This window comes from Camelina sativa, chromosome 11 (genome assembly GCF_030686135.1).
Source record: "Camelina sativa cultivar CO46 ecotype springtype chromosome 11, ASM3068613v1".
NCBI classification, from domain to species: domain Eukaryota; kingdom Viridiplantae; phylum Streptophyta; class Magnoliopsida; order Brassicales; family Brassicaceae; genus Camelina; species Camelina sativa.
Window position 1 is genome coordinate 48,443,334 of NC_141890.1, and position 22,764 is coordinate 48,466,097.

The 22,764-nt window shown below is 36.9% G+C and overlaps 5 protein-coding genes and 3 pseudogenes across 12 annotated transcripts; 4 read left to right on the forward strand and 4 right to left on the reverse strand.

Moving 5' to 3' along the window:
• The first annotated feature begins 368 nt into the window (after positions 1-368).
• On the forward strand, positions 369-2,013 carry LOC104739082 (uncharacterized). Its single transcript, XM_010459335.2, has 3 exons — positions 369-858; positions 935-1,480; positions 1,584-2,013. The coding sequence occupies exons 1-3, from the start codon at positions 514-516 to the stop codon at positions 1,842-1,844; spliced, it is 1,152 nt and encodes a 383-aa protein (XP_010457637.2). The 5' UTR covers positions 369-513; the 3' UTR covers positions 1,845-2,013.
• Positions 2,014-2,416: 403 nt separating this feature from the next.
• Positions 2,417-5,986, reverse strand: LOC104729032 (ABC transporter A family member 9-like). Its single transcript, XM_087475835.1, has 10 exons — positions 5,578-5,986; positions 5,223-5,449; positions 4,934-5,051; positions 4,750-4,826; positions 4,535-4,624; positions 4,255-4,398; positions 3,742-4,023; positions 3,563-3,643; positions 2,832-3,008; positions 2,417-2,741 (listed from the first exon to the last, which is right to left on the reverse strand). The coding sequence occupies exons 1-10, from the start codon at positions 5,897-5,899 to the stop codon at positions 2,499-2,501; spliced, it is 1,761 nt and encodes a 586-aa protein (XP_087331961.1). The 5' UTR covers positions 5,900-5,986; the 3' UTR covers positions 2,417-2,498.
• A 521-nt stretch (positions 5,987-6,507) lies between these two features.
• LOC104726764 (ABC transporter A family member 10) lies at positions 6,508-11,074 on the forward strand. Of its 3 annotated transcripts, XM_019231678.2 has the most exons (16): positions 6,508-6,651; positions 6,874-7,195; positions 7,292-7,371; positions 7,479-7,611; positions 7,701-7,820; positions 7,911-8,029; positions 8,152-8,310; positions 8,415-8,703; positions 8,795-8,878; positions 8,970-9,304; positions 9,391-9,591; positions 9,681-9,790; positions 9,877-9,961; positions 10,049-10,177; positions 10,267-10,372; positions 10,514-11,074. In XM_019231678.2, exons 10-16 carry the CDS (start codon positions 9,278-9,280, stop codon positions 10,894-10,896), a joined length of 1,041 nt encoding a protein of 346 aa, XP_019087223.2. In that variant the 5' UTR covers positions 6,508-6,651; positions 6,874-7,195; positions 7,292-7,371; positions 7,479-7,611; positions 7,701-7,820; positions 7,911-8,029; positions 8,152-8,310; positions 8,415-8,703; positions 8,795-8,878; positions 8,970-9,277; the 3' UTR covers positions 10,897-11,074. The 3 variants fall into 3 exon arrangements, with proteins under 3 accessions (XP_019087223.2, XP_087327058.1, XP_087327057.1); XM_087470932.1 differs by lacking the exons at positions 9,391-9,591; positions 9,681-9,790; positions 9,877-9,961; ... (1 more) ...; positions 10,267-10,372; positions 10,514-11,074 and having other exon boundaries at positions 8,970-9,259; XM_087470931.1 differs by lacking the exons at positions 6,508-6,651; positions 6,874-7,195; positions 7,292-7,371; ... (2 more) ...; positions 7,911-8,029; positions 8,152-8,310 and having other exon boundaries at positions 8,404-8,703.
• On the reverse strand, positions 10,971-11,745 carry LOC104726763 (germin-like protein subfamily 3 member 4 pseudogene; annotated as a pseudogene). Its single transcript, XR_015570433.1, has one exon. The product of XR_015570433.1 is annotated as a germin-like protein subfamily 3 member 4 pseudogene (transcript).
• A 277-nt stretch (positions 11,746-12,022) lies between these two features.
• On the reverse strand, positions 12,023-14,377 carry LOC104726765 (inositol polyphosphate multikinase beta). 3 transcript variants are annotated; one of them, XM_010445696.2, is made up of 2 exons: positions 14,258-14,377; positions 12,023-13,157 (listed from the first exon to the last, which is right to left on the reverse strand). In XM_010445696.2, the coding sequence occupies exon 2, from the start codon at positions 13,121-13,123 to the stop codon at positions 12,215-12,217; it is 909 nt and encodes a 302-aa protein (XP_010443998.1). In that variant the 5' UTR covers positions 13,124-13,157; positions 14,258-14,377; the 3' UTR covers positions 12,023-12,214. The 3 variants fall into 3 exon arrangements, with proteins under 3 accessions (XP_010443998.1, XP_010443999.1, XP_087331963.1); XM_010445697.2 differs by having other exon boundaries at positions 14,174-14,270; XM_087475837.1 differs by lacking the exon at positions 14,258-14,377 and adding an exon at positions 13,318-13,786 and having other exon boundaries at positions 12,023-13,215.
• Positions 14,378-14,423: 46 nt separating this feature from the next.
• On the forward strand, positions 14,424-16,654 carry LOC104726766 (peter Pan-like protein). 3 transcript variants are annotated; one of them, XM_010445698.3, is made up of 8 exons: positions 14,424-14,551; positions 14,793-14,826; positions 14,905-15,090; positions 15,186-15,416; positions 15,526-15,618; positions 15,720-15,907; positions 16,018-16,211; positions 16,302-16,654. In XM_010445698.3, exons 2-8 carry the CDS (start codon positions 14,809-14,811, stop codon positions 16,445-16,447), a joined length of 1,056 nt encoding a protein of 351 aa, XP_010444000.1. In that variant the 5' UTR covers positions 14,424-14,551; positions 14,793-14,808; the 3' UTR covers positions 16,448-16,654. The 3 variants fall into 3 exon arrangements, with proteins under 3 accessions (XP_010444000.1, XP_010444001.1, XP_010444002.1); XM_010445699.3 differs by having other exon boundaries at positions 14,505-14,706; XM_010445700.3 differs by having other exon boundaries at positions 14,505-14,556.
• A 427-nt stretch (positions 16,655-17,081) lies between these two features.
• On the forward strand, positions 17,082-19,903 carry LOC104729034 (uncharacterized; annotated as a pseudogene).
• Positions 19,904-20,134: 231 nt separating this feature from the next.
• Positions 20,135-20,671, reverse strand: LOC147935581 (uncharacterized protein At1g43920, Chloroplastic pseudogene; annotated as a pseudogene).
• Between the last annotated feature and the right edge of the window lie 2,093 nt (positions 20,672-22,764).

Below are 22,764 nucleotides of genomic sequence, written 5' to 3' on the forward strand. Positions count from 1 at the left end.
TATCATCCAGATTATGTTGCTGTATTGTTGAAGATGTGAAACCATCAGGGGATTCTCTTAAAATAGACGTGAAGAATCAACACTACTCAAAATCAGCGAAACTCTATAGAGAAAGAAGATCATTTTTTTTTCCTTGTCTACATGTACTAATTAACTGGTTCATTATATTTTAAGGTATGGTGGTCAGGTGTAATTTAATTTCAATATGCTCTAATTAACGCCCTAACTAAAAATAGTTTGGCAAATTAATAAAGAAAATTTCTCTTTTCTAAAAATATATCCAGAAAAAAGCGAATAGCCAAAGAAATTTCTTGGAATCTCTTTCACAATTCCTTAATTAATTAAAGGCCTTCAACTACTCTTCAAGCATCTATATAAATCCCAGTTAGCATAGAAAGCAAAGATCTTTAAAAAATCCAAAAGAAAATAATATATTGATATAAATTAGTATTCTCACGTCACGTGTGTACATCTTTCTCCTAGAAACAACAAAAAAAAAACAAAAAAACAAAAATGGCAAGAATTTCATTAGCGATATGTCTAACGTTACTTGTCACGTTAAGCACCGTTTATGAAACACAAGGGACCTTCTCGTTACCCCATTACTTGGAAAAATTTCCCAAAGTGGGCAAAGACTTCGAGGCTTTCGCAAACAAAGGTATGTCGGACTTCCTTGGTGACCTGGAGGGTATGTGTCCCAAAACCGCCGAGTTCAAGAATTTATTTGCAACGTTGAAGGATTACATGGCAACCTTCGGTTCCGGGTCGTCAAAAGATATCAAGATGGAGTTGTCAGAAAAATCCGAAAAATTGTTCAGGGCTATGTCTGTTTTCGACACTAGTAAAGGCGGAACATCAGTAAGTAGTTTTAATACAATATTCATATGGTACGTAACGTATGTGATCATGATAGTTTTTGCTTTTGGCGAGATAGGATGATTCGTGGAATCTGGTGGATGGCTTGTTGTCAATGGGGAAGGGTTTGATGGAGATGAAGAAGAGCGGTTCCCAGGAGTTAAATTTTGAACAAAGAAAAGAACTGATCGTGTCTATGGTGGAATGGACCCGAGGGATTGGTCTATTCGTTAAGGCTGCCTCCGAGAGTAAAGGACAATCTATTGATCTGTCATCTTTTGGGATTGACTATGACAACAGTGTAGAATCTCCTATTAAAAGAGCTATGTACGAAACACAAGGAACATTCTCACTACCCCATTACTTGGAGAATCTCCCTAAAAAGGCCCAAGACTTTGAGCCTTTCGCTTACAATGGTATGTCGCACTTCATCGATAGCCTAGAGAGTAAGTGTCCTGCGACAACAGAGTTCAAGGATTTCTTTGTAAAGCTGGAGGACTACATGGCAATCTTCAAGTCGGCATCATCCGGATCAAAAGATTTCAAGGTGGACATGTCAATAAAATCTCAGAGGCTCTTCAAGGCTATGTCTGTATTAACTGGTACTCAAGGCAGCGGGATATCTGTAAGTTCTATAAGTAACTATATCTATATACATATATCTGTCAGATGTTCGTCGCTCGCTGTTTTAAATGAGATATATAAATAGATTGTTTTTTGGGCGATAGGTGGATTCGTGGAGGATGCTCGATGGTTTGTTGTCAATGGGAAAATTTTTGGTTGAGATGAAGAAGCATGGTTCCAATGAGATAACTTTCGAACAAAGGACAGAAATGGTTGGGTCTATGGTGAAGTGGGCTAGAGCTATCGGTCTTTTCGCCAGGGTGGCCTCTGAGAAGAAAGGAAAAACCATTGATCTATCACCTTTTGGTATTTTTCATGCCCGAAATTATGGAAAAGGTAACTTCAAAACATCCAGCGAGCTCTAATCATCCTATGAAAAAAGAACCCTCCAAGTAAAGATATAACAAGTGAGTGTAAAAAGTAATAATGTTTTCATTTTATATTGACAGCCCTGCATTGTAAGACACGAGAGAGCTGTAGATCATTTTTGGCTATTATAACTATATTAATAAAAATATTACTAATTCTTTTTAACTTGCTATATATATATATATATATATATATATATATATATATATATTTAGATCTATTAATTATTGAAAAATCCACACCACACGAACCTGTGGATTTTTCATTTTGCTTGTCTTACACGATATTTTTGGATCAAGATTAATGTATCTTGAAACACACGCAAGCTTACCAACCAACGTTTTCATATATCTCAAGGAATCTATATATATAGTCAGTCACTCAATCTCAATGTTGAACCCATTCTTTTAACCTTATCAATTAGGATTCTGTCCTTTTTTTTTTTTTTACTGTTCTTGTTAATTACTGTTGTTGAAAAAGTGTAAATAAATAGTAAACCGAACAATTTTTCTCACTGTCATAATAAGAACATAAAAATAGTTATTAAAAACAGTAGGTCACTTGTTGTTTTTTCCTCACTGACTGTCTGCTTGACTGTTTTAAAACTCTGGCATAAATGTAGATCTCAACTCCCCAAGAAGGGAATATTATTAATTGATAGATTCATAATCAATCACAATACCCCGAACTCGTCGCTGCCCATGTCCTAACACTTGTGATGATGGTTCATATAACACTGGGACATTCTCAGGAATTTGCATCTCATGCGAGTGTCCAGAGATGCACATCGATCCTGACCCGTCTTGTTGCCAATACACTTCCACCATTATTCCTCGAGGATTCTCTGCATTTTCTGTTCCAGGGATGCCTACAAATCGTGCTCCCACAAGTATCTATACATTGAGGTTTTGTGTCCATTAACTATATATAGAGACGCCTACATGTGATAAGTTAAATACTTGGATGGACGTTGTCTATTTTACCTCGACTGAGATGCCTGATTCTAACTCGAGAGTGACGATGGTTCCTTCAACCGTCGCACTTTCTAGTTCAGCCCGTCTAGCGATGTTCAGAAACACTTCTTCAAGAGTTGCAAGACCGAGTTGAATGTCTGAGATACCAAATTCAGATTCCCTATCTTGTAGCTCCGCGAAAAACCCCTATTGCGTTAGTTATGGAAAAAAAATATAACTCAAGTCATTCATCAGATGAAGAAGATCTAAGAGATAACTAAAGCTTTGTAGATGGTTACCGTCAAAAGTTTTTCTTTGTCGTGGGGGATAACAAAGGTCATGAAAGCTTTGCTTTCTTCTGTTGGCTCAACTTTCAGATGCTGCAAAATATTAATGTTCCTGGCTTAAAGGCACTTTGTTACCTTTCACTTTGTTGCCTTCTTTTCCAGTCCAGTAACTAAAAATATAACTCAAGTCATTCATCAGATGAAGAAGATCTAAGAGATAACTAAAGCTTTGTAGATGGTTACCGTCAAAAGTTTTTCTTTGTCGTGGGGGATAACAAAGGTCATGAAAGCTTTGCTTTCTTCTGTTGGCTCAACTTTCAGATGCTGCAAAATATTAATGTTCCTGGCTTAAAGGCACTTTGTTACCTTTCACTTTGTTGCCTTCTTTTCCAGTCCAGTAACTAAAAATATAACTCAAGTCATTCATCAGATGAAGAAGATCTAAGAGATAACTAAAGCTTTGTAGATGGTTACCGTCAAAAGTTTTTCTTTGTCGTGGGGGATAACAAAGGTCATGAAAGCTTTGCTTTCTTCTGTTGGCTCAACTTTCAGATGCTGCAAAATATTAATGTTCCTGGCTTAAAGGCACTAGATTGTATATTTACAAATTAAACAATGCTTTACTAATTTAAAAAAAATATATATATACATACCTCCTTGAAGAATCTTTTCAATGGCTCGGATGAAGTTCCAGCACCATCATTTTTGTCTTCTGGGAAGCTAACGGTAGCAATAAAACCCGTGCCAAAGCGGGATTTTAACCTGATTGAGGTTCCCATGCAGCGGAGCCTGCCTTTAGCCATGATCCCGATTCGGTCACCTAATATATCAGCTTCCTCCATAGAATGCGTCGTTAGTATAATGGCACGACCTTTCTTTGATTCTTGTATAATGTCCCACACGTGTCTCCTCGTGATAGGGTCCATTCCAGTTGTCTACAATCCACGAAAAAAGCATGACTAAGTTAATTAGAAAAACTGACAATACTCAAAAACGAATAGTGATAGGCTTAACCACAGGGCTTAATCTATCAAAATAATCAATCCCAAGCCGCTGATTCCTGTCTAAAACACGAGAGAACCTTGCTAATTAGAAAAACTGACATACGCATGTTCATGTGTGAATATATATATACTAAACGCATTTTAAAGAGGAACGTTACAGACCGGCTCATCTAGAAAAACCAGCTTGGGATCACCAATGAGTGCTATAGCAACGCTGAGTCGACGTTTCATTCCACCACTGTAACTTCCTGCTCTAATTTTGGCTGCTCCTGTTAGCCTTATATCTGCCAGTAACTTCTCTGCAATCTGTATAACGTAAACAAATAAAATTAAAATTGAAAGGAAAAAGGTATGCATAAACCAAATTTCAAATCAGATTTGTAAAATGATATATAGATGCTAGTGGCAATGAAGTAACTTTTGTGTTATTCCAGTGACTTACCGATTTGATTGATGCTGGTGGCAACCCTTTGATGCTAGCAAAGAGGTGGAGGTGATCTTCACCACACAAAGCATCCCAAAGAATATCAAACTGTTAAAGAAAAAACAAAAAAAAAAAGAGTGAAAACGACAGAAACCATTTTAAGCAGAATGATGATTTGATTGTTTTGTCTGAGGACAATTGAGAAGGAAGAATTGAAATTAAATTGAACCTACCTGAGGACAAAATCCTATCATTTTACGAATGTTGGACATACCAACAGAGCTTCTTATGGAATTTCCATAAATAATTGCTGTTTAAGTCAACCAAAATTAGATTAGTTAATTTTTTCCAAAATCTTGCTTCATCATCAAGACTGAAACAAAAAAAAAAAAAAAAAGATGAACAAGCTTTTCTTACCATCGCCACCAGTAACTGGATTTATGCCAGTCAAACAACTAATAGTAGTTGTTTTCCCCGCGCCATTGGGTCCGAGAAGACAAAACAACTGATCTTTGGCAATGTTCATCCACAAACCCTGTTTATTATATTTCCATGAATTACTTGAATAATAAATGGAACTGTTGTTGTAACACATATATGTATCTCAGGTACTTGAGGTAACTGCAGGTTTGGCAAAAACCATACAATACGAGAAATACTTCAATATTTTCCTTCTTTTCTACTTATTGAAAAAAAGATAACATACCTTTACAGCATGAAAGGGTGCAGTTTTTTTGCGTTTGCAGCATCCAAGCTTTGTTGCTCCAGGATATGTCTTGGCAAGACCATGTATCTGAACTGCAATGTTGGGATCAACTACTCCACCCATTGCTTGTTGTTTAACTAAAATCTCCTCTTCAAGCACATCTTCGTCCTCTGGCGTAACATGCTCTACACGTGGAACTGAACCAATACAGCTACAAATACTCCCTTCTGTAATAAAAAAAAAAAAAAAAAAAAAAAAAAAAAAAAAAAAACATTTTGTTAATATGGTTTTGCGTTTTCCAAACACCGTACGCACCCATAAGTTTTATATCAGCGCAATAGAGACAAGTATATACCTTTCACATTGTTGCCTTCTTTTCCAGTCCAGTAACTAGAAAAGAGGCTACCGCATGGAAGTATCGCGTAAAACTTATCCTCGCACGGGAGAATCGGAAGAGAGGCTACCGCTTTGGGATCTGTGATGTTTTTGTACTGAGCCGAGGCTAACTTGCTAGCCTTGGTAGATTGCTCGATACTGAAGATGAGAAGGATGAAGAAGAAAGAAGAGAAGAGATGAAGAAAAGTAGCTCTCTTGTTCCTCCATGAAAGCAGTAGATTCTTCCTCAACAACGCCGTCAACTGCTGACGAAACAGCGGCAAGCCTTCTCTCAGAGTCATTCTGATCAGAGGAAGAACAACATTGGAGGGTTTCTCTTCTTTTTTTTTTTTTTTAACTCTTTCAAAATAGATAACGTTTTTTTTTTTTTTTGTGTTTTGATTATATGCTAATGGAAACGCTTTATAAAACTTGATTAAACCATTCCATATTAAAGGGCTCACATTTATTTATTGCTAGAAAACAAAAACAAAAAGTAAAATTTTTAATTACTCTCTAAAATAGCTGTTGTAGTTCATAAAATTCTTTAAAGTTTTTTTTCTTATTTTGTTCATGATTTTAATCAGTTAAGGAAAACGCGTTTCCTATATATGTAAATACACTTTTAATTTTTATTTTATTTTTCGTTTTTATCTATTAAATTTTGAAATGTTTCCAGTTAGTATTTATTGTTTGTTGATATTTTTTGGGAAAGACGTATCTGTTTCATTCATCATCATCAGTACTAAGTAAGGAGGGGTGATGTATATCAGAATCCAGATTTTGTTACACTGTATTCAACTTATGTTAAAAAAATATACAGTATATGTTAATTAGGTTTTACGGGATTTTCTTTTACGATTTGATCAATTAAAGAGGTGATAATTAAAAAAAAAGAGAAGTAAAGGTTATGATAAAAAGTGGTGACAAGTGTGAAAAATTATCATAAGACTTAACGAAGCTTTTATCTCTTAATTCATCAATGGCGGTTCCTAGTCAAGCCAGTTTCTGTGCGCAGACGAATGCGTTACTTCTGAAAAACTTAACCTTTCAGGTATGTTTGTGTGTTACTTCTGAAATACTTAACCTTCCAGGTATGTTTGTGTGTGTTGTGAAAAACTCGATAGATCGTCTCTCGTTTCTGTAGTGACGATCTTTTTTTCTGTGAAATACAATTTGCACAAAGAGATTTTTGATGTTGTTGTAAAAGAAAACATATGTTTTGAATCTATATAGCTCAGACTCAATTATTATGTGTTTTTTTTTTTGGGTGCAGAGGAGACACATATGGACTAATGTTAGACTCGTCCTTGTTCCACTCTTGCTTTGCTTACTTCTCCTGGGGATTCAAAAAGCATCTGATCTTATGCAGAAAGCGTCATCGCGCATGATTGATTGTAAAAATAATGATGATAGTAATTGTCCCATCCCAAACCCTCCGTTGTTGCCTCCAATGTTAGAGATTCCAGTGCCTGAATTCCGTGCTGTCAGAGATGGTTTCTTCTCCTACAAAGACCTTCCTGACAAGTCTTGTAGAAAAACAGGAACCTGTCCTGTAACTATACTTCTTACTGGGAGTAACCATTCCCTTGGTCAAGGTATATGTATGCTTGATCTGTCTCTGTGTAACACTTACTTTTGTTTTTTTTTGTGTTTCTGTTTGTTAACTTATCAGCTCAAGTTTTTTTTCACAGCTATATCTGACAATATGTTTGGTGGTTCATTTGCTGTGAATTCCTCCGACCTCTTCGCTAGTTTAGCCAATAATATCTTGGTATGTTTTTGATTTTTCTTTCCATCCAAAATGAGTGCAGACATCTATCTCTATCCATCTCTCTGTGTCGTCTTAGATTTTTTTACCAAAGTTCATGATGACTTCAGGGTTCAACACAACCAGCAGGCACAACCAATTATCAAGATCCAGGGATTAATCCGGGTAATCCCATCTACAGCATCCAAACTCAGTGCAGTCCAAACGCTACATGGCCACTCTCCATTGGAAAAACTCGTACAGGTAACAACAAAGCTTGAGAATGAGAGAATAAAATGTGAGGTTTTCTTCACTTTGATGATTCATTTAGTAGCTGTGTCTATGTATCTCAGGGGTGAAGTGTGTTCAAGGATTGTTTTCCTGGAAGAATAACTCTGCAGAGGTCAATGATGAGCTTTTCAAGGGTAGTTGGAGGGGAAATCCTGATCGGATGACTAATGAGATTGCTGCAGGTTAGTTAAATTCTATTCTATATATATACTACTTATCAAGTTGTGATTCTTGACTGTTGATATATATATATTTTTTTTTTGTTGCCTTAGCATATGATCTCATGAATACGGATAGAAGCAACTTGGATGTGAGCATCTGGTATAACTCAACGTACAGTTACGGCGAATCAAGTGGACCTTTGGTTCGTGTTCCTCGCTTGCTCAATCTGGTATGAAAATTAAGCCAAGGCTATAGCACTCTCAAGGCATCGTTGAATTTTGTAATATATGCGCTTTTACACGTTTCTTTTGATTGAACCGGTCCAATATTTCACACTGTGCAAAACTGCAGGTATCAAATGCTTATCTTAAGTTTCTGAAAGGCCCCGGGACGAGGATACTATTCGAGTTTGTCAAAGAAGTTCCTAAACACCAATCTAAAGTCGGTTTTGATTTTGCTGTCTATTTTGAACCGCTTTTTTTCACTTGGGTTCTTCTTCTTCTATTCCCTGTAAGTTCTTTTACAATTGAATACTTTAGGCCATTACAAGTACTACTAAACTCAACAAAGTATTCAGTCCCAATATGTGTCTCTGTGTATGTATCATTTTGCAGGTGGTCTTGACATCATTGGTGTATGAGAAGCAACAGCGTCTAAGAATTATAATGAAAATGCACGGGCTAGGCGATGGTCCATATTGGATGATTTCTTACGCCTATTTTCTTACTCTATCTCTGTTCTATGTCGCTGCTTTGGTGGTCTTCGGTTCTGTTATAGGACTCAAGTACTTCCGGCTCAGTGACTACAGCATTCAGTTCGTTTTCTTTTTCATCTTCATAAATCTGCAAATCTCTTTTGCCTTTTTAGTTTCTACAGTATTCTCAAAGGTTAAGACTGCAACAGGTACTCAACAATCACATTTCTTGAATTCATCTCAAGAATATGTTTCAATTTCAAAAAAGCGACTTCTTGAATTTACTTGGCTTAATTGTAGTTGTTGCTTACACATTGGTGTTTGGAAGTGGGCTCTTGGCAACCTTTCTCTTCGGGGCACTGCTTGAAAATCGTTCATTCCCTGGTAAGTTATCAAAATCAATACCTTGAATAAAAAATATACGTGTCGATTTATATATGACCACTTATTAACTAGTATCTATCTATGTTCACAGAAATATTTATTCTTGCCTTGGAGTTGTATCCCGGTTTTTCCTTATACCGAGGAGTGTATGAGTTATCGAAATCTGTTAGCCGTGGAAACGGGATGAAGTGGAAAGATCTCAGTGAAAACGGAATGTATAAGCTGTTCTACATCATGTCAGTGGAGTAGTTTGTGACTCTCACTGTGGCCTACTGTATAGATGTGGTTTCCTCATCCGGGAGAAGTCCTTTCTCATTCTTCAAGAACCCTTTCAAGAAATCATCTTCGTTACCAAGTCCTAGTGTGCAAAGGCAAAGCTCTGACAAAGTCGTCATTGACATGAATAAAACAGATGTCACTCACGAGGTATGGGAAGAAAAGAATCTTTAAGTTTTCTTATTCAATTTCCATATGTATTTCTCGTTCTGATAAAAAAAAATGAAAATAATCAGAGGGAGAAAGTTGAACAATTGAGGAAAAACTGGAGCACAGGGCATGCGATCGTGTGTGACAACCTGAAGAAGGTGTATCCAGGTAGAGATGGTAACCCGGCAAAGCTAGCTGTAAGAGGTTTATACCTCGACGTGCCTTCAGGAGAATGCTTTGGCATGCTTGGACCCAATGGTGCTGGCAAAACCTCTTTCATCAATATGGTGAGTTTCGCAAATTAAAACCACTATTATTACACTGCATAAACGTTTCATAGTTTCAAAACTTTGTAACATTGTAATGCTGCCCCTAGATGACCGGGCTCCTGAAACCAACATCTGGAACTGCGTTTGTTCAAGGTTTGGACATATGCAAGGATATGAACAAAGTGTATACAAGCATTGGCGTATGCCCACAGCACGAGTAAGTCCCCTTAAACAACTTTTTTCATTTTATTCCTTTACCAAGCAAGGAACAACTAGAGGAATGTTTTTTTATTTTCCTCTCAGCTTGCTTTGGGAGACGCTAACAGGAAGGGAGCATCTGCTCTTTTATGGGAGACTTAAGAATATCAAGGGCTCTGCTCTAACGAAAGTATGTTTATCGCTTTACAACTATCTTATATATGTGTTATTACTCCACTAGAGAATCTTGATTTATGGATATGTGATCATTTACAAGGCTGTGGAAGAGTCTCTCAAAAGTGTCAGCCTTTTCGATGGAGGAGTTGCTGACAAACCTGCTGGAAAATACAGCGGAGGTATGAAAAGGCGACTTAGCGTGGCCATTTCGCTTATCGGGAACCCAAAGGTGCAGCTCCTGGTCTCAATTGCCATGTGATTTTGTAAAACAATGGCTAACATTTGATGACGAAACCATGCTCTGATTTTTTTTAATAGGTGGTTTACATGGATGAGCCTAGCACTGGACTTGATCCAGCCTCAAGAAAGAACTTATGGACAGTGATCCAGCGTGCAAAACAGAACACAGCCATAATCCTCACAAGTAATTTCAGTCTCTTTCTCACTACTCTCCTACATCTGAAACTGAACCTATTTAGACTCATTTTGTCTAAAAGAGCTGTGAAGGCTAATACGTCTCATAAGAAAGTGATGGATATTTTAACCTATTCCCTCACGTTTGCAGCACACTCGATGGAAGAAGCAGAGTTTCTTTGCGACCGATTGGGGATATTTGTAGACGGAGGCTTGCAATGTGTAGGAAATCCGAAAGAGTTAAAGGGAAGGTATGGAGGATTGTTTGTCTTCACGATCACGACCTCAGTTGAACACGAGGAGGAAGTAGAGAGAATGGTTCAACGTATTTCGCCAAACGCCAAGAGAGTATATCATCTAGCGGGAACACAGAAGTTTGAGATCCCTAAGCAAGAAGTGATGATTGCAGATGTGTTTCTGATGGTGGAGAAGGCCAAAAGCAAATTCACAGTTTTTGCTTGGGGACTTGCCGATACAACTCTCGAAGACGTCTTCTTCAAGGTTGCTACATCTGCTCAAGGCTTCAACTCTTAATGATTCATCCTACCTAGGGCATCACTATTGCTATTATTCTTTTCATTGACTAATTTAATGCCTTGAGAGATACGTTAACTGCAATAGACTTCTTTTTCAATGTTTTGAATCACTGCAATCTGATCAATTGTCCGGTACTTTTGGATCTTAAATACATTTCTCCTAGTTAATTATAACAGCAATAAGATGAATAAGAGAAACACTCTAAAGCTCATCACCGTCCGTGACTAGAGAGCCAGAGCCAGTAGCTAATGACCTCATCATGTTCTTTATATGCTCTTGATCGATCCCAAAAACTCCTCCAATAGTAACGACTCCAGGATTCTGGCTATTGTAAAACGAGAGAGCAGTGGCTCGTTCGAAACCACCGCTTAAGCAGAAATGAAGCAATCCTTTGGGGAAGACAAAAACATCGCCTTTTCGCAGAACAGTCTGAAAAATCTTGTTGTTGGTATCCACAAATCCAGCAAACACGACTCCACTGACCACAAAGAGCAACTCGGATGACCTCGGATGTGAATGGAACGGCACAGTTCCATCCCTTTCGAGGTCCATGCGAGAGACTGAGAGGCCGAGAGTGTTTAGACCTGGAAACTCTAGTGCGGTGAGCAATGTGACGTTGGACTGAAGATAGTTGTTTGTGTCTCCAGCTACTGTAAGTTTACTGGACTTGAAATCTTGAGCGTTGACCTTGGTCGGGTTCTTGCAAGGATATCCATTGATGAAGAAGGTGCTTTGCTCTCCCGGAGCCGTCGGACACGTGTCCTGCATATTGTCCGGATCCGGGGAGACAGATGAGATGATCGCACAAAACATAATCACTACGAAAGTTTTCATCCTTATGAATTTGTGATGAAGAGTACTTAACTTACAATATCAGATATATATAGATATATCCACAAAACACAAAATAAAGTACTCTGTTTCTAGGCGATGAGGCTTAGAGTTGAGTACACTACTTAGTGGCTTTTTGAGTAAGTTTATGTTCTAAGATGTAAATCGCTTCTAAGTAAAACTTTTCACTGTTCTCCAACTTATTGATGTTGACATTATTACTTCTTGAAGCTCTAATTTTGTTTTGTATAGCCGACAATGCAATTTTGCTTAGCTATAACAGGAAACCAAATAAGCTTAACTGGTTAAAGATTAGTTCCATGAAACTTAAGATATTTTCCTCTTATGAGAAATTACAATGGTTTGGTTAACCAATTTATACAATTAAAACGGACAAACGTTTATGTCCAAAACCAAATTTAGTCCAACGAAGGAAAAGTTTGGAGATTATTTGAAATCTGAGCCGGTAAGAAAACCTTTTTCTCTAATTCCCATTTTCAAGCGGGGAAGTCTCGGTTTCGTCGCGCTTGTCTACGCTCTGGAGAATATCTTTGATGAACTTTATGAAAGAGCAGAGTCCACCCAAGAAGTTATGGTCGATGACGCCGCTTCCATCAAGAACATGCGCGAAATCCACCAGCTTTACTTGTGCTCGTGCAGCCTGCACATCATCATCTCCTCCTTTCATCAAGATTGATTCATTCTCATAAGTCATCAGAATCGAGCAAGAATTGAAATGGTAAAGCGTTTGGGTTTCAAACCATTCCTTGAGCTCCAACAACTGCACTAAGATCCCATTAGGACCACCATAAACCTCTGACGCAAAAGCACAGTTTGGTGGTGTTGAGTTAGAGTCAGCTGGCGAGTTTGATGACACAAACTTCCTTAGAGCCAACCTAGCGCCATCTGCATTGTACCCAAGAACAAGCTTCTTCTCAGCTCTCCAAAAACTTGATTCTTGGTGGTCGAAAATCTTAAAACCCGAAACCCTGAAACCCAAGGAAACCGTGGTGGTCTCTCTGTCTTTCTTGATACATTTCTTGAAGTAACCTTCAGATACATCAGGGTACCATGTCCTAGATCCAATCTTAACATCCATAACCGAGGGATTTGAGTACCCGGAAACAACATCATCAAGAACAAGATGAAGAAGCTTGCCAGATCCATCAGACGCTTCCACTAACTGAGTGCCGTGATACACCGGGAAGTATCTATGGATGTGATCTGGAACCATCTTGTTCGACGTGAAAGACTCATAGAACTTAGCCTCGTGTTCGCCACGAGAATCACCCTGAAGTGGCTTGAAGAACCTGCCTTGGTCATCCACGAGTGGACCGAGCTTACCATCACTAGCAATGTGACCAGCAACTTGGTGTTCAGGGACCTTAAGCATCTCTGTGCAAGACTTTTATATGATGATACTGAATCTGAAGAACAAGAAACCAAAATTCACCATAAGAAAAAAATTAAAAAAAAAAATTGAACCTTTCTTTAGCCAGCTAAATAGATCTAAACATATTACAGATCATTGATTTAAAAACAAAGTTTCATCCTTTCATATCCAGGAAGAAATAAAAAAAATTGAACCTTTCTTTAGCCAGCTAAATAGATCTAAACATATTACAGATCATTGATTTAAAAACAAAGTTTCATCCTTTCATATCCAGGAAGAAATAAAAAAAATTGAACCTTTCTTTAGCTAGATGATAGATCTAAACATTTTACAGATGATTGATATAAAATCAAAGTTTCATCCTTTCATATCCAGGAAATAATTCATAAACTCTCAAGCAAACGCATAATCCAAAAAAATAGTGTCATTCTTATGAATCAAAACTAGGGTTCTTCAATTACAACAGCACATTACAACCCAAACACGTATATCAGAATTCCTCGAGTTCATCGTCGAAGAAGAGAAAACAAAAACAAAAAAGCGCGAGAAAGTAACAATTAACAAAACCTTGAATCAAAATCTACAGAAAACAAAAAAAAAATAAACAATTTGAGATCTCTAAAAGCGAACAAAAAGTTAAAACTCTTTCAGATATTATAGAATAAGGGAAAAGTGGTGATCATGAGATTACCACTTAAAACGACGTCGTATCATATCACTACGTAGCTTAAAACGACGTTTAAGTAGAGATTTTGATTATTTTTGCACTAACACGACGTGGTATAATACGTGGCATCCACATCATCACGCGATTTAACATTGTTAATGTCTATGTATGGTTTAGCACAAAAACAAAACTTTAGGTTGTAAATTTAAACTTTTATTAAGTGGAGGTATGACTTGGCACAAGAGCATAGATGATGTATGAATTTAACATATGTTATTAGTGAGGGTATAAAAAAGCCATTTTTCCATAGAATAAGCATTGAATTTTGAACTTTTAGAGTATAAAAGAAAAAAGTAAAGATTTTTGTGGTAATAAAAACATACAAATTGAGTTGGAGCAACACACAGATCAGATGTAAGAGATTTAATCAAAGATAAATTATAAACTTTAAGAACGAAATCTCTTACCAAACAAATCTCCACGGAGAGATTTTTGTATATTGTTCTTTCTTTGCCAAAAAAAAAAAAAAAATGAAAAAAAGAAAAAAATGATATATTCCATAAGCTACAATACCTTGTCGGGAAGACGAATAATAAAAAAAAAGAAAGTAATTAATCCAAAAAAATCGAATCACTAAACCGGACTAGTGACGAACCGGATTTTTTAGTGATAAACCGGATTTGAATATATAGGGCTTCTCTTCGTCTGGTATACAAATCAGCCGTCATCGCTCCTTCCTTTACTCCGGCCGGCGAAATTAGGTTAGGTTAATAATCTCTCTAATTCGATTGTACTACTACTCTCTCTTTCTTTGAGCTCATTCGTGGTATTGGTGTAACTATACTTTGTTAAAAGAACCCTAATTTAGGAGCTCATTCTCTGTTACGATTCTCTCTTCAAAAAGGGTTTATAAGAGGTTTTTGCTTTGTTTACACAAATAAAAAAATGTTTCGTCTTTGTTGTATTCACCATATCGATTTTTTTTTGTTTCTGTCTTCACAGGATCGTATAAGAATAAATGGGTCGTTTCAAAAACGTAAGTTTCTTTAACCTGCTGCAAATTCGTGTTATCTCTTTTTGGTACTGAAGACTTTGTGGAATTTGGATGATATAGAATAAGAAGAGTAGGGTGATTGTGAAGCCTATATCGAAGAAGAATCAAGAGGATGTTAGTCATGTCACTGGTGATAAGATTCCCAAGAGTTTTGTCTTTTCTAGGATGAAACTCCCTCCCTCTGTTAGACAACTTCAGATGGATTTGAGGAAGCTTATGCTTCCCTACACTGCTCTCAGTCTTAAGGTCTGTTTTTTCAAAAAAAAACTGCTCTTTAGTTTGGGAAAAACACTCAAAAACCATTACTGATGCTACTTGTTTTCTTTATTTTCTCTTTGCAGGAGAAGAAGCGAAACACTTTAAGAGACTTTTTGAATGTCTCTGGTCCAATGGGTGTTACTCATTTCCTTATGCTTTCGAAAACTGCGTCTGCTTTGAATCTTAGAGTAGCGAGAACACCTCAGGGACCTACACTTACTTTTAAAATTCATCAGTATTCCTTAGCTTCAGATATAGCTCAGTCTCAGACTCGGCCTAGATGTCCTCAAGATCTTTTCAAGAATCCCCCTTTGGTATATTTTTAGTCTCACTTCTTCTCTCTTTTACCTATTATATTATGGTTTTTTGTAAGCTGTGGGATTTTCTCAGACCTGAGAATGTTTAACATTCTCCTTGGTTTAGATTGTCCTTTCTGGATTCGGTTCTCAGGAGTTGCATCTGAAACTGGCCACGATTATGTTTCAGAACATATTCCCATCTATTGATATTAACACTGTAAGTTTGTTTCCTAGAGCTCTATATATGCTGTGTTATTGATTGAAATAACTTTTTTCAGCAATTTGATTATGTTCTTCTGATGGTGAAATATATCACAGGTCAAGCTCTCCACATGCCAGAGACTAGTACTCTTGAACTACAACAAAGACACAAAGCTCATTGATTTCCGCCATTATTCTATAAGACTTCAGCCTGTTGGAGTGTCTCGCAGGATCAGAAAGTTTGTGCAGAATCATCAGGTTCCCGATCTTAGGAATCTGCAGGATGTTAGTGACTTTGTCACCAAGTAAGGATCCACATTAATTCAATCTTGTTTGTTATTTACAACTCTCTGTATCGATCTTGGATGGATTGATGTGATGTTTCATTCTTTTTTTTTTGTTTCCGTATTTTCAGGGCTGGTTACGGATCAGAGAGTGAAGGAGATGAAGAAGCAGCAACAGTGACACTATCATCTGATCTAGGCCGAGTTAACAAAGGAGCCACAAAGAGCGCAGTGAAACTGCAAGAAATTGGACCGAGAATGACTATGCAACTCGTTAAAGTTGAAGAAGGATTGTGTACAGGAGGAATCATATTCAGTGAATATGGTAAATGTTAAATCTTATCCCTTACAGTGTGGTTTTAAAACTCCCATATTACAGGACGGAACATATCTGATTTCGAGTTTGTTTTTTCAGAAAATGTGGATGGAAAGAAAGAAAACATGAAGAAAAAGGATGAAGAGGCTGATGAGGAAGAAGAAGAAGATAGTGAAGAAGAAGAAGAAGGTGGAGAGGGGAGTGAAGAAGATGGAGAAGACATGGATGAAGATTTTGAAGATTGAAAAGAGTTAAGTAGTGTATAACACTGTTTTCACATGAGAATTTGAATGTCATCAAGTTTTGTTCCTTGGATCTCTAAGTAATGATGCATCATCTGTTGTCTGACTTGAAATATGAAAACTATTATAAAACCTTTTGTACTATGAAACCAAATTTCTTCTTGGATTTAGTATTTTGACCGCTTTTGGAACTTGTCGGTTCCTTTGAAACCCGCTGGCAAATAAGCTCTCTCTCAAGTATCTCAGATTCTCAAATATGTTGTCTCATTTATTTATCGGGAAAAATGTCATTAAAATCTCTAAGTTTACATTTTCGTTGATTTAAATCACGAAGTCTGAAATTGGAGATTAAAAACACCAATCTTTTGTTGACTTCTATTTAAATCATGAAATCTTGTTGACTTCGCCGTTTGAAACACCACGTTAACTGGCCAAACAGACAAATTAAACGGGGTTAATTGTCTGTTAACGGAAGACGTTAGTAGGTAAATGACGGTCGTTTTCGTCTTTAGTAACACCCCCAAAACCCCCAAATCGAACCCGATGATAATCCAAAATCCCTAACCCTAATTTTCGATTCTCATTTTTTCTTCTTTTCGATTTCTCTCTTCTTTTTCTTCTTCTTCGAATTCAACTGATGACTCCGAGAAAGAAGCTGTCAACGCGTCGTCCCAAACGGAAGAAGCCCGAACAAGCTGAAGTATCGGCTGCTCCCAATTTGACTGCTCACGATTCGACTGCTCCCGATGCGACTGCTCTCGATGCTCCTGAAGTGGGTGTTGGTTCAGGTTTTGCAATTATTCCGTATATAGGTTATGCTGCTCCCTTAGAAGAGCGTGATTCTTGTCCCTTTGAAGAGTTAGGTGTTGTAAGTGGAGATGATTGTGAAGTTGTTGGCGACGAAGATTGTGATGATGTTGGGTACGAGGCTGCTGGAGAGGAAGATGGTAACCAGGATAATATAAACCAAGTCTTTGAAAAAGAAGATCAAAACCGTCTTGGTGTTGAAGAACAATTTTACGAGGACTTTGAAGCAGAGTTTGGAGAGGGTGCAAGAGAAGATGAAGATGAGACTGATAACGATAGTGGAGATGATATCTTCGATGACGAAAAGATTCCTGACCCTTTGTCAGAAAGTGAAGAGGAAGATAATGGCCAAGGAGATGATAATGAAGACCATGTAGAAGAAGAAGATCCTGAAGTACAGCTCGAGTTGGGTTAAACATTTAGTTCACCAGAGGACTTCAAGTTAGCTGTGCTCAGGTATTCTCTAAAGACTAGATACAACATTAAGTTGTATAGATCGCAGGCTTTGAAGATTGGTGCAAAATGTGCTAACACTGATCCTAAGGTTAAGTGTTTGTGGAGATGCTACTGCTCTTACAACAAGAAGAAACGAGAGAGATGCTACTGATCAGGTTACAGTCACATGTTAAAACGAGGAACGATAGCTTGGTTGTTTGCGGATAGGTTGAGACAGAATCCAAAGATTAGACCGAGAGAGATGCAAGCAGAGATTAAGAGAGAATACAATCTAGAAGTTAGTGAAGAACAATGTTCAAAGGCAAAGACAAGAGTGAGGCGAGAAGCAAAGGCTGGTCATCAAGACCATTTCTCACGGTTATGGGATTATCAGGCAGAGATTATGCGATCAAATCCAGGATCAATTTTTGAGATTGAGACTATTCCTGGTCCAACAGTTGGGAGCTTACAAAGGTTCTATCGGTTGTTTATTTGTTTTCAATCACAAAGGTCTTCTTGGAAGCGGACATGTCGACCCATCATTGGAGTAGATGGTGCATTTCTGAAATGGGACATCAAGGGACATCTCTTGGCTGCTGTTGGAAGAGATGGAGACAATAGGATAGTTCCACTTGCTTGGTCTGTGGTTGAGATAGAGAATGATGACAATTGGGACTGGTTTATGAAGTTACTCTCTACTTCATTGGGGCTTGAGGATGGCAGACAACTAGCTATCATTTCTGACAAACAATCGGTTAGCTAAAGTCATTTTTTATGAGGTTAACTTTATTGTGTTTTCATTAATCATATTAACATGTGTTTCATTAACTTGCAGGGTCTTGTTAAAGCCATCAAGAACGTTCTCCCACAAGTTGAGCATCATCTTTGTGCTAAACATATTATTGATAATTAGAAGAGAGACAGTCATGATTTAGAACTGCAACGGTTGTTCTGGAAGATTGCTCGGAGCTACACAACAGGACAGTATCGTAAACATATGGAGGCATTGCAGAAGTATAACCCCGGTGCATTTAATTCCCTTCTACGCACCAATCTGATTACATGGTCTAGAGCCTTCTTCAGGGTAGGTACGCATTGCAATGACAATTTAAACAACCTCAGTGAGTCTTTTAATAGAACCATACGCCAAGCTAGGAGGAAACCTTTACTAGAAATGCTTGAGGATATTAGGAGGCAATGTATGGTTCGAAATGAGAAGAGGTATATCATTGCTGGAAGGTTGCAGACACGATTCACAAAGCGAGCTCATTTGGAGATAGAGAATATGATAGCAGGGAGTCAATTTTGCATCAGAAGCATGGCTAGGCACAATCAACATGAGGTCCAATTGCATGATGATACTTATTCTGTGGACATGAATGCGCTTACATGTGGATGCATTAAGTGGCAGATGACTGGTATTCCTTGTGTCCATGTTGCTTCTGTGATCATAGCTAGGAGACAGAAAGTTGAGGATTATGTTGTAGACTGGTACACAACAAGAATGTGGCGTGAAACCTACAAAGACGGTATTCATCCTGTCCAGGGTCAGAGCGAATGGCCTAGAATGAATAGAATAGGAGTCTTTCCACCACCATATAGAAAAGGAAATCCCGGTAGACTAAACAACCATGCAAGGCGAAAAGGAAGGTATGAATCAGCCTCTTAATCAAGCAGCACAAGAGTAGCTCCAAATGGAAGAGTCATGACATGTAGCAACTGCAAACAAGAAGGACACAATAGCTTATCTTGTACAAACCCGACTGTTGAAGCTCCAGCTGCAAGACCAAGAGGTCGACCAAGGAAGAATCAGGTTTGATGCCTATGTTTGTTAACTATTAAACTGCAAAATATACACGAATAATCAGGTTGTATACTTTCTAATTTTTTAAACATGAACCAAGGAACGTATTGTTTGGCCAAGGACAAACATTGGGAGGATCACATGCACCTACAGACAGTTCATCACAACCACCTACAGACAGTTCATCACAACCACCTACAACTGCTTCATCACAACCGTCACTGCCACCTTCACAAGGAGGATCATTGCCAGCATCACAAGGAACACAACCAACCTCACAAAGGAAAAAAAGACAATCAAAACAGAGGAAACAAGCAACACAAGTGAGGGCATCAACACAGTGGGAACCTCAAACTCCACAGATTGAACAAGGACTAGGAGGCTGGAGATCATGGTTCGAATGCTCAAGTTAGGATGTGTGTTTGAAGACTTTTTTTTTTTTTGTGTGTTTGAAGACTTAGCTTTCATGTTTATTGCAGTCTTTGTTCTTGTCTAAACATTGAATTCTCTTTTGTTGTCTAAACATGGATTTGCTTTTGTTGTCTAAACATGAGTTTTCTTTTCAAGTTGTTTGTGTAAGACCAACATACAAAGATAACAAACCAAATTACTTGTCATCATTACCAAACATACAAACAAACATACTAATATCCGAGAGCAAACGTTGTTTGCTTTGCTTTGACAACCATTAGGTAAGCAATGCCAAACGAGACAACACAAAGACAAACAAAATACACTTTCAAAAACTTTTTCATCTTCAAGATTTCAAGTTTGCTCCACAATGCTTCTTCTTTCAATTCTTGTAAAGCACCATTCAACTCATTAATCTCAGCTTTGGTTTTCACAATCTCATTTGCCATAAGTCCTAGTTTTGGTAATGAATCTTGAACTTCCTCATACACAGCATCCTCAACCCACTTAAACAAGTGTCCCTGTTGCAAAAACAAACCAACCTTACTTACCATAGCATAGATAATCAACATTGAACACCAGTGACTGCTTACATCTCTTTCGTTTGTCCACGAGCTTGGATCTCTTTTCGTTATACACCGGAAGAACGGTCGACCGGGATTCTCGTCAGTTCTCGATGTAAAGATTGTTACACCAGCTCCACAAGCACACTTCGATGGCACTCCACGGTCAAACGAAGCTACCACCGATGTCTCTGAGCTAGAACTCATCTTTTGAACTCCAAGAAGTAGAAGAAGAGAGAAATCGAAAAGAAGAAAAAATGAGAATCGAAAATTAGGGTTAGGGATTTTGGATTATCATCGGGTTCCATTTGGGGGTTTTGGGGGTGTTAATAAAGACGAAAACGACGTCATTTACCAACTAACGTCTCTCGTTAACAGACAAATAATCCCGTCTAATTTGTCCGTTTGGCCAGTTAACGTGGTGCTTCAAACGGCGACGTCAATAAGACTTCATGATTTAAATAGAAGTCAACAAAAAATTGGTGTTTTTAATCTTCAATTTCAGACTTCGTGATTTAAATCAACAAAAATGTAAACTTGGAGATTTTAATGACATTTATCCCTTTATTTATCTCTCTCGTACGCTAGTTGCCTAAAATTTTTGTAGTTTTGAGTAGTTCAAAGAAATCAGTATCACTTTTGTTCAAAAAAAAAAATGAATTCAATATCACTTTGACGTAGTAGATAATATATGTTGTTTAACTTGGGTAGAATATAGACTAATCAGAACCATGACTGAAATCGCAATAAAATGATTCATACTCTAGTTTTAAAACTTATGGATTGTACATCATCATCCATTAACCAGTAGAGTACGAGAGACCATTATATAAGTGTAAAAAAAGAAAAAAAAAAAGAAGAACACAACAAAATTGTGTGTTGAAAAGTTGAGAACTGTTGTATATAGAGATACGTATAAACTTTGTATATGCAGATAAAAGTACAAAAAAGACGCTAAGTACAACAATCAGTTGAGGAATCTAACGGCTTTGCATCTCGATTCCTGTGGGCTGTGTGGACGATGACATACATGTTTGTTTAGTCGTACGTATCTTCTTAAAAATTCTATATCTAACTTTTTTTTTAGTGATGCCGCCCCTCCAGTTTCACTTTTTTCCAAAAATACACCCTTTTTGGAAAACTCATATATACACTATGTGGCTTTTACAAATTTAGTAACGGTCTAAAACAATGTGTATATTTTTAGGGAGATGGGATATATGGAAGTATCCAATAGAATCTGTGAAATAAAAAACAATAAGTTTTTTCAAAGATTTATTATTGTAGATATGGGAAGAAATCGTTTGGATATGATTTTGGAGTTAATTTTAGTTTTAGTTTTTTTTTTTTTTTTTTTTTGGTCTAATTCAAACGTACCATATTTACTAAATTTCAAATTTGAGAACACAAGAATTAATTACAAATCGCTTTTTTGGCAAATAATGAAACTAGTTTCATATTTTTTATTTTAAAGACTAATAAAGGTTCATCTAGTGTGATAAGATTACTAATTTACATGTATACTGTATGATGTTTTTAAGTTATATAGTATGCGGTATGGTTTTGTTTGCTAGGAGGCTAGAAACACTACACATATAGAGCTAAAAGTGACAAAATTAATGATCAACGGTGATAGGTATAAAAGATTTGGTCGGAAGTAGTAGGTTTAGATGGATATTTTCAGACCGAAGAGTAGTATTAAAGACCCAATTCCCCTCTTGAAGTTTCAAAGACGAAGGAACTACTAACTAAAACGTCTTTATTAATTATTATTTTTTTACTAAAAAAAACTAATTAAAACGTGTAAAGGAAATTAATAAACGTGTTTCTTCTCCTCTCGTGTAAATTCACAATCTGTTATTTATTATGGGATTTATGACTTATTTACTGCAGATATATTTCTTTCCTCAAACTATTTAAGCAAAATGCTGCTATTATTATTTCTGAATCAATTAATAAATATGTTTCAATATAAAGAGATATCTATATCTATTATTATTATTATTATTTTATATATACATTTTTTAAGAAATTTATAAAATAAATCCTCAAGTTGGCACTTATTTACAGCCATATCATTAGCATTAAATAATTAATTTAATAAACAAATTAACTATACTTGGATTTGATTTTTTTTTATAGAAACTAATTATTTTAAAAGGTAACAAACATAATTATAAATGAGTACAAATTTTATTTCCTTATTTTATAAGGAGGTAAGTGAAAATATATTGTTCTTTAAAAATTTGAAAAGTTGATTTGATAAAAAATGACTTTTAGCCTCACATACTATATTTTAC

Bases quoted from the DNA above. Each gene is read 5' to 3' on its own strand.
- LOC104726765 (XM_010445696.2), bottom strand. From the start codon at position 13,123: ATGCTTAAGGTCCCTGAACACCAAGTTGCTGGTCACATTGCTAGTGAT.
- LOC104726764 (XM_087470932.1), top strand. From the start codon at position 6,580: ATGGCGGTTCCTAGTCAAGCCAGTTTCTGTGCGCAGACGAATGCGTTA. The intron at 6,652-6,873 runs GTATGTTTGTGT...TTTTGGGTGCAG, and splicing joins TGAAAAACTTAACCTTTCAG to AGGAGACACATATGGACTAA. The intron at 7,372-7,478 runs GTATGTTTTTGA...TGATGACTTCAG, and splicing joins GTTTAGCCAATAATATCTTG to GGTTCAACACAACCAGCAGG.
- LOC104729032 (XM_087475835.1), bottom strand. From the start codon at position 5,899: ATGACTCTGAGAGAAGGCTTGCCGCTGTTTCGTCAGCAGTTGACGGCG. The intron at 4,827-4,933 runs GTAAGAAAAGCT...TGACTTAAACAG, and splicing joins TCCAGTTACTGGTGGCGATG to CAATTATTTATGGAAATTCC. The intron at 4,625-4,749 runs GTAGGTTCAATT...TTTCTTTAACAG, and splicing joins TGATAGGATTTTGTCCTCAG to TTTGATATTCTTTGGGATGC.
- LOC104726766 (XM_010445698.3), top strand. The intron at 15,091-15,185 runs GTCTGTTTTTTC...TTCTCTTTGCAG, and splicing joins ACACTGCTCTCAGTCTTAAG to GAGAAGAAGCGAAACACTTT. The intron at 15,619-15,719 runs GTAAGTTTGTTT...AATATATCACAG, and splicing joins CATCTATTGATATTAACACT to GTCAAGCTCTCCACATGCCA.
- LOC104739082 (XM_010459335.2), top strand. From the start codon at position 514: ATGGCAAGAATTTCATTAGCGATATGTCTAACGTTACTTGTCACGTTA. The intron at 859-934 runs GTAAGTAGTTTT...TTGGCGAGATAG, and splicing joins CTAGTAAAGGCGGAACATCA to GATGATTCGTGGAATCTGGT. The intron at 1,481-1,583 runs GTAAGTTCTATA...TTTGGGCGATAG, and splicing joins CTCAAGGCAGCGGGATATCT to GTGGATTCGTGGAGGATGCT.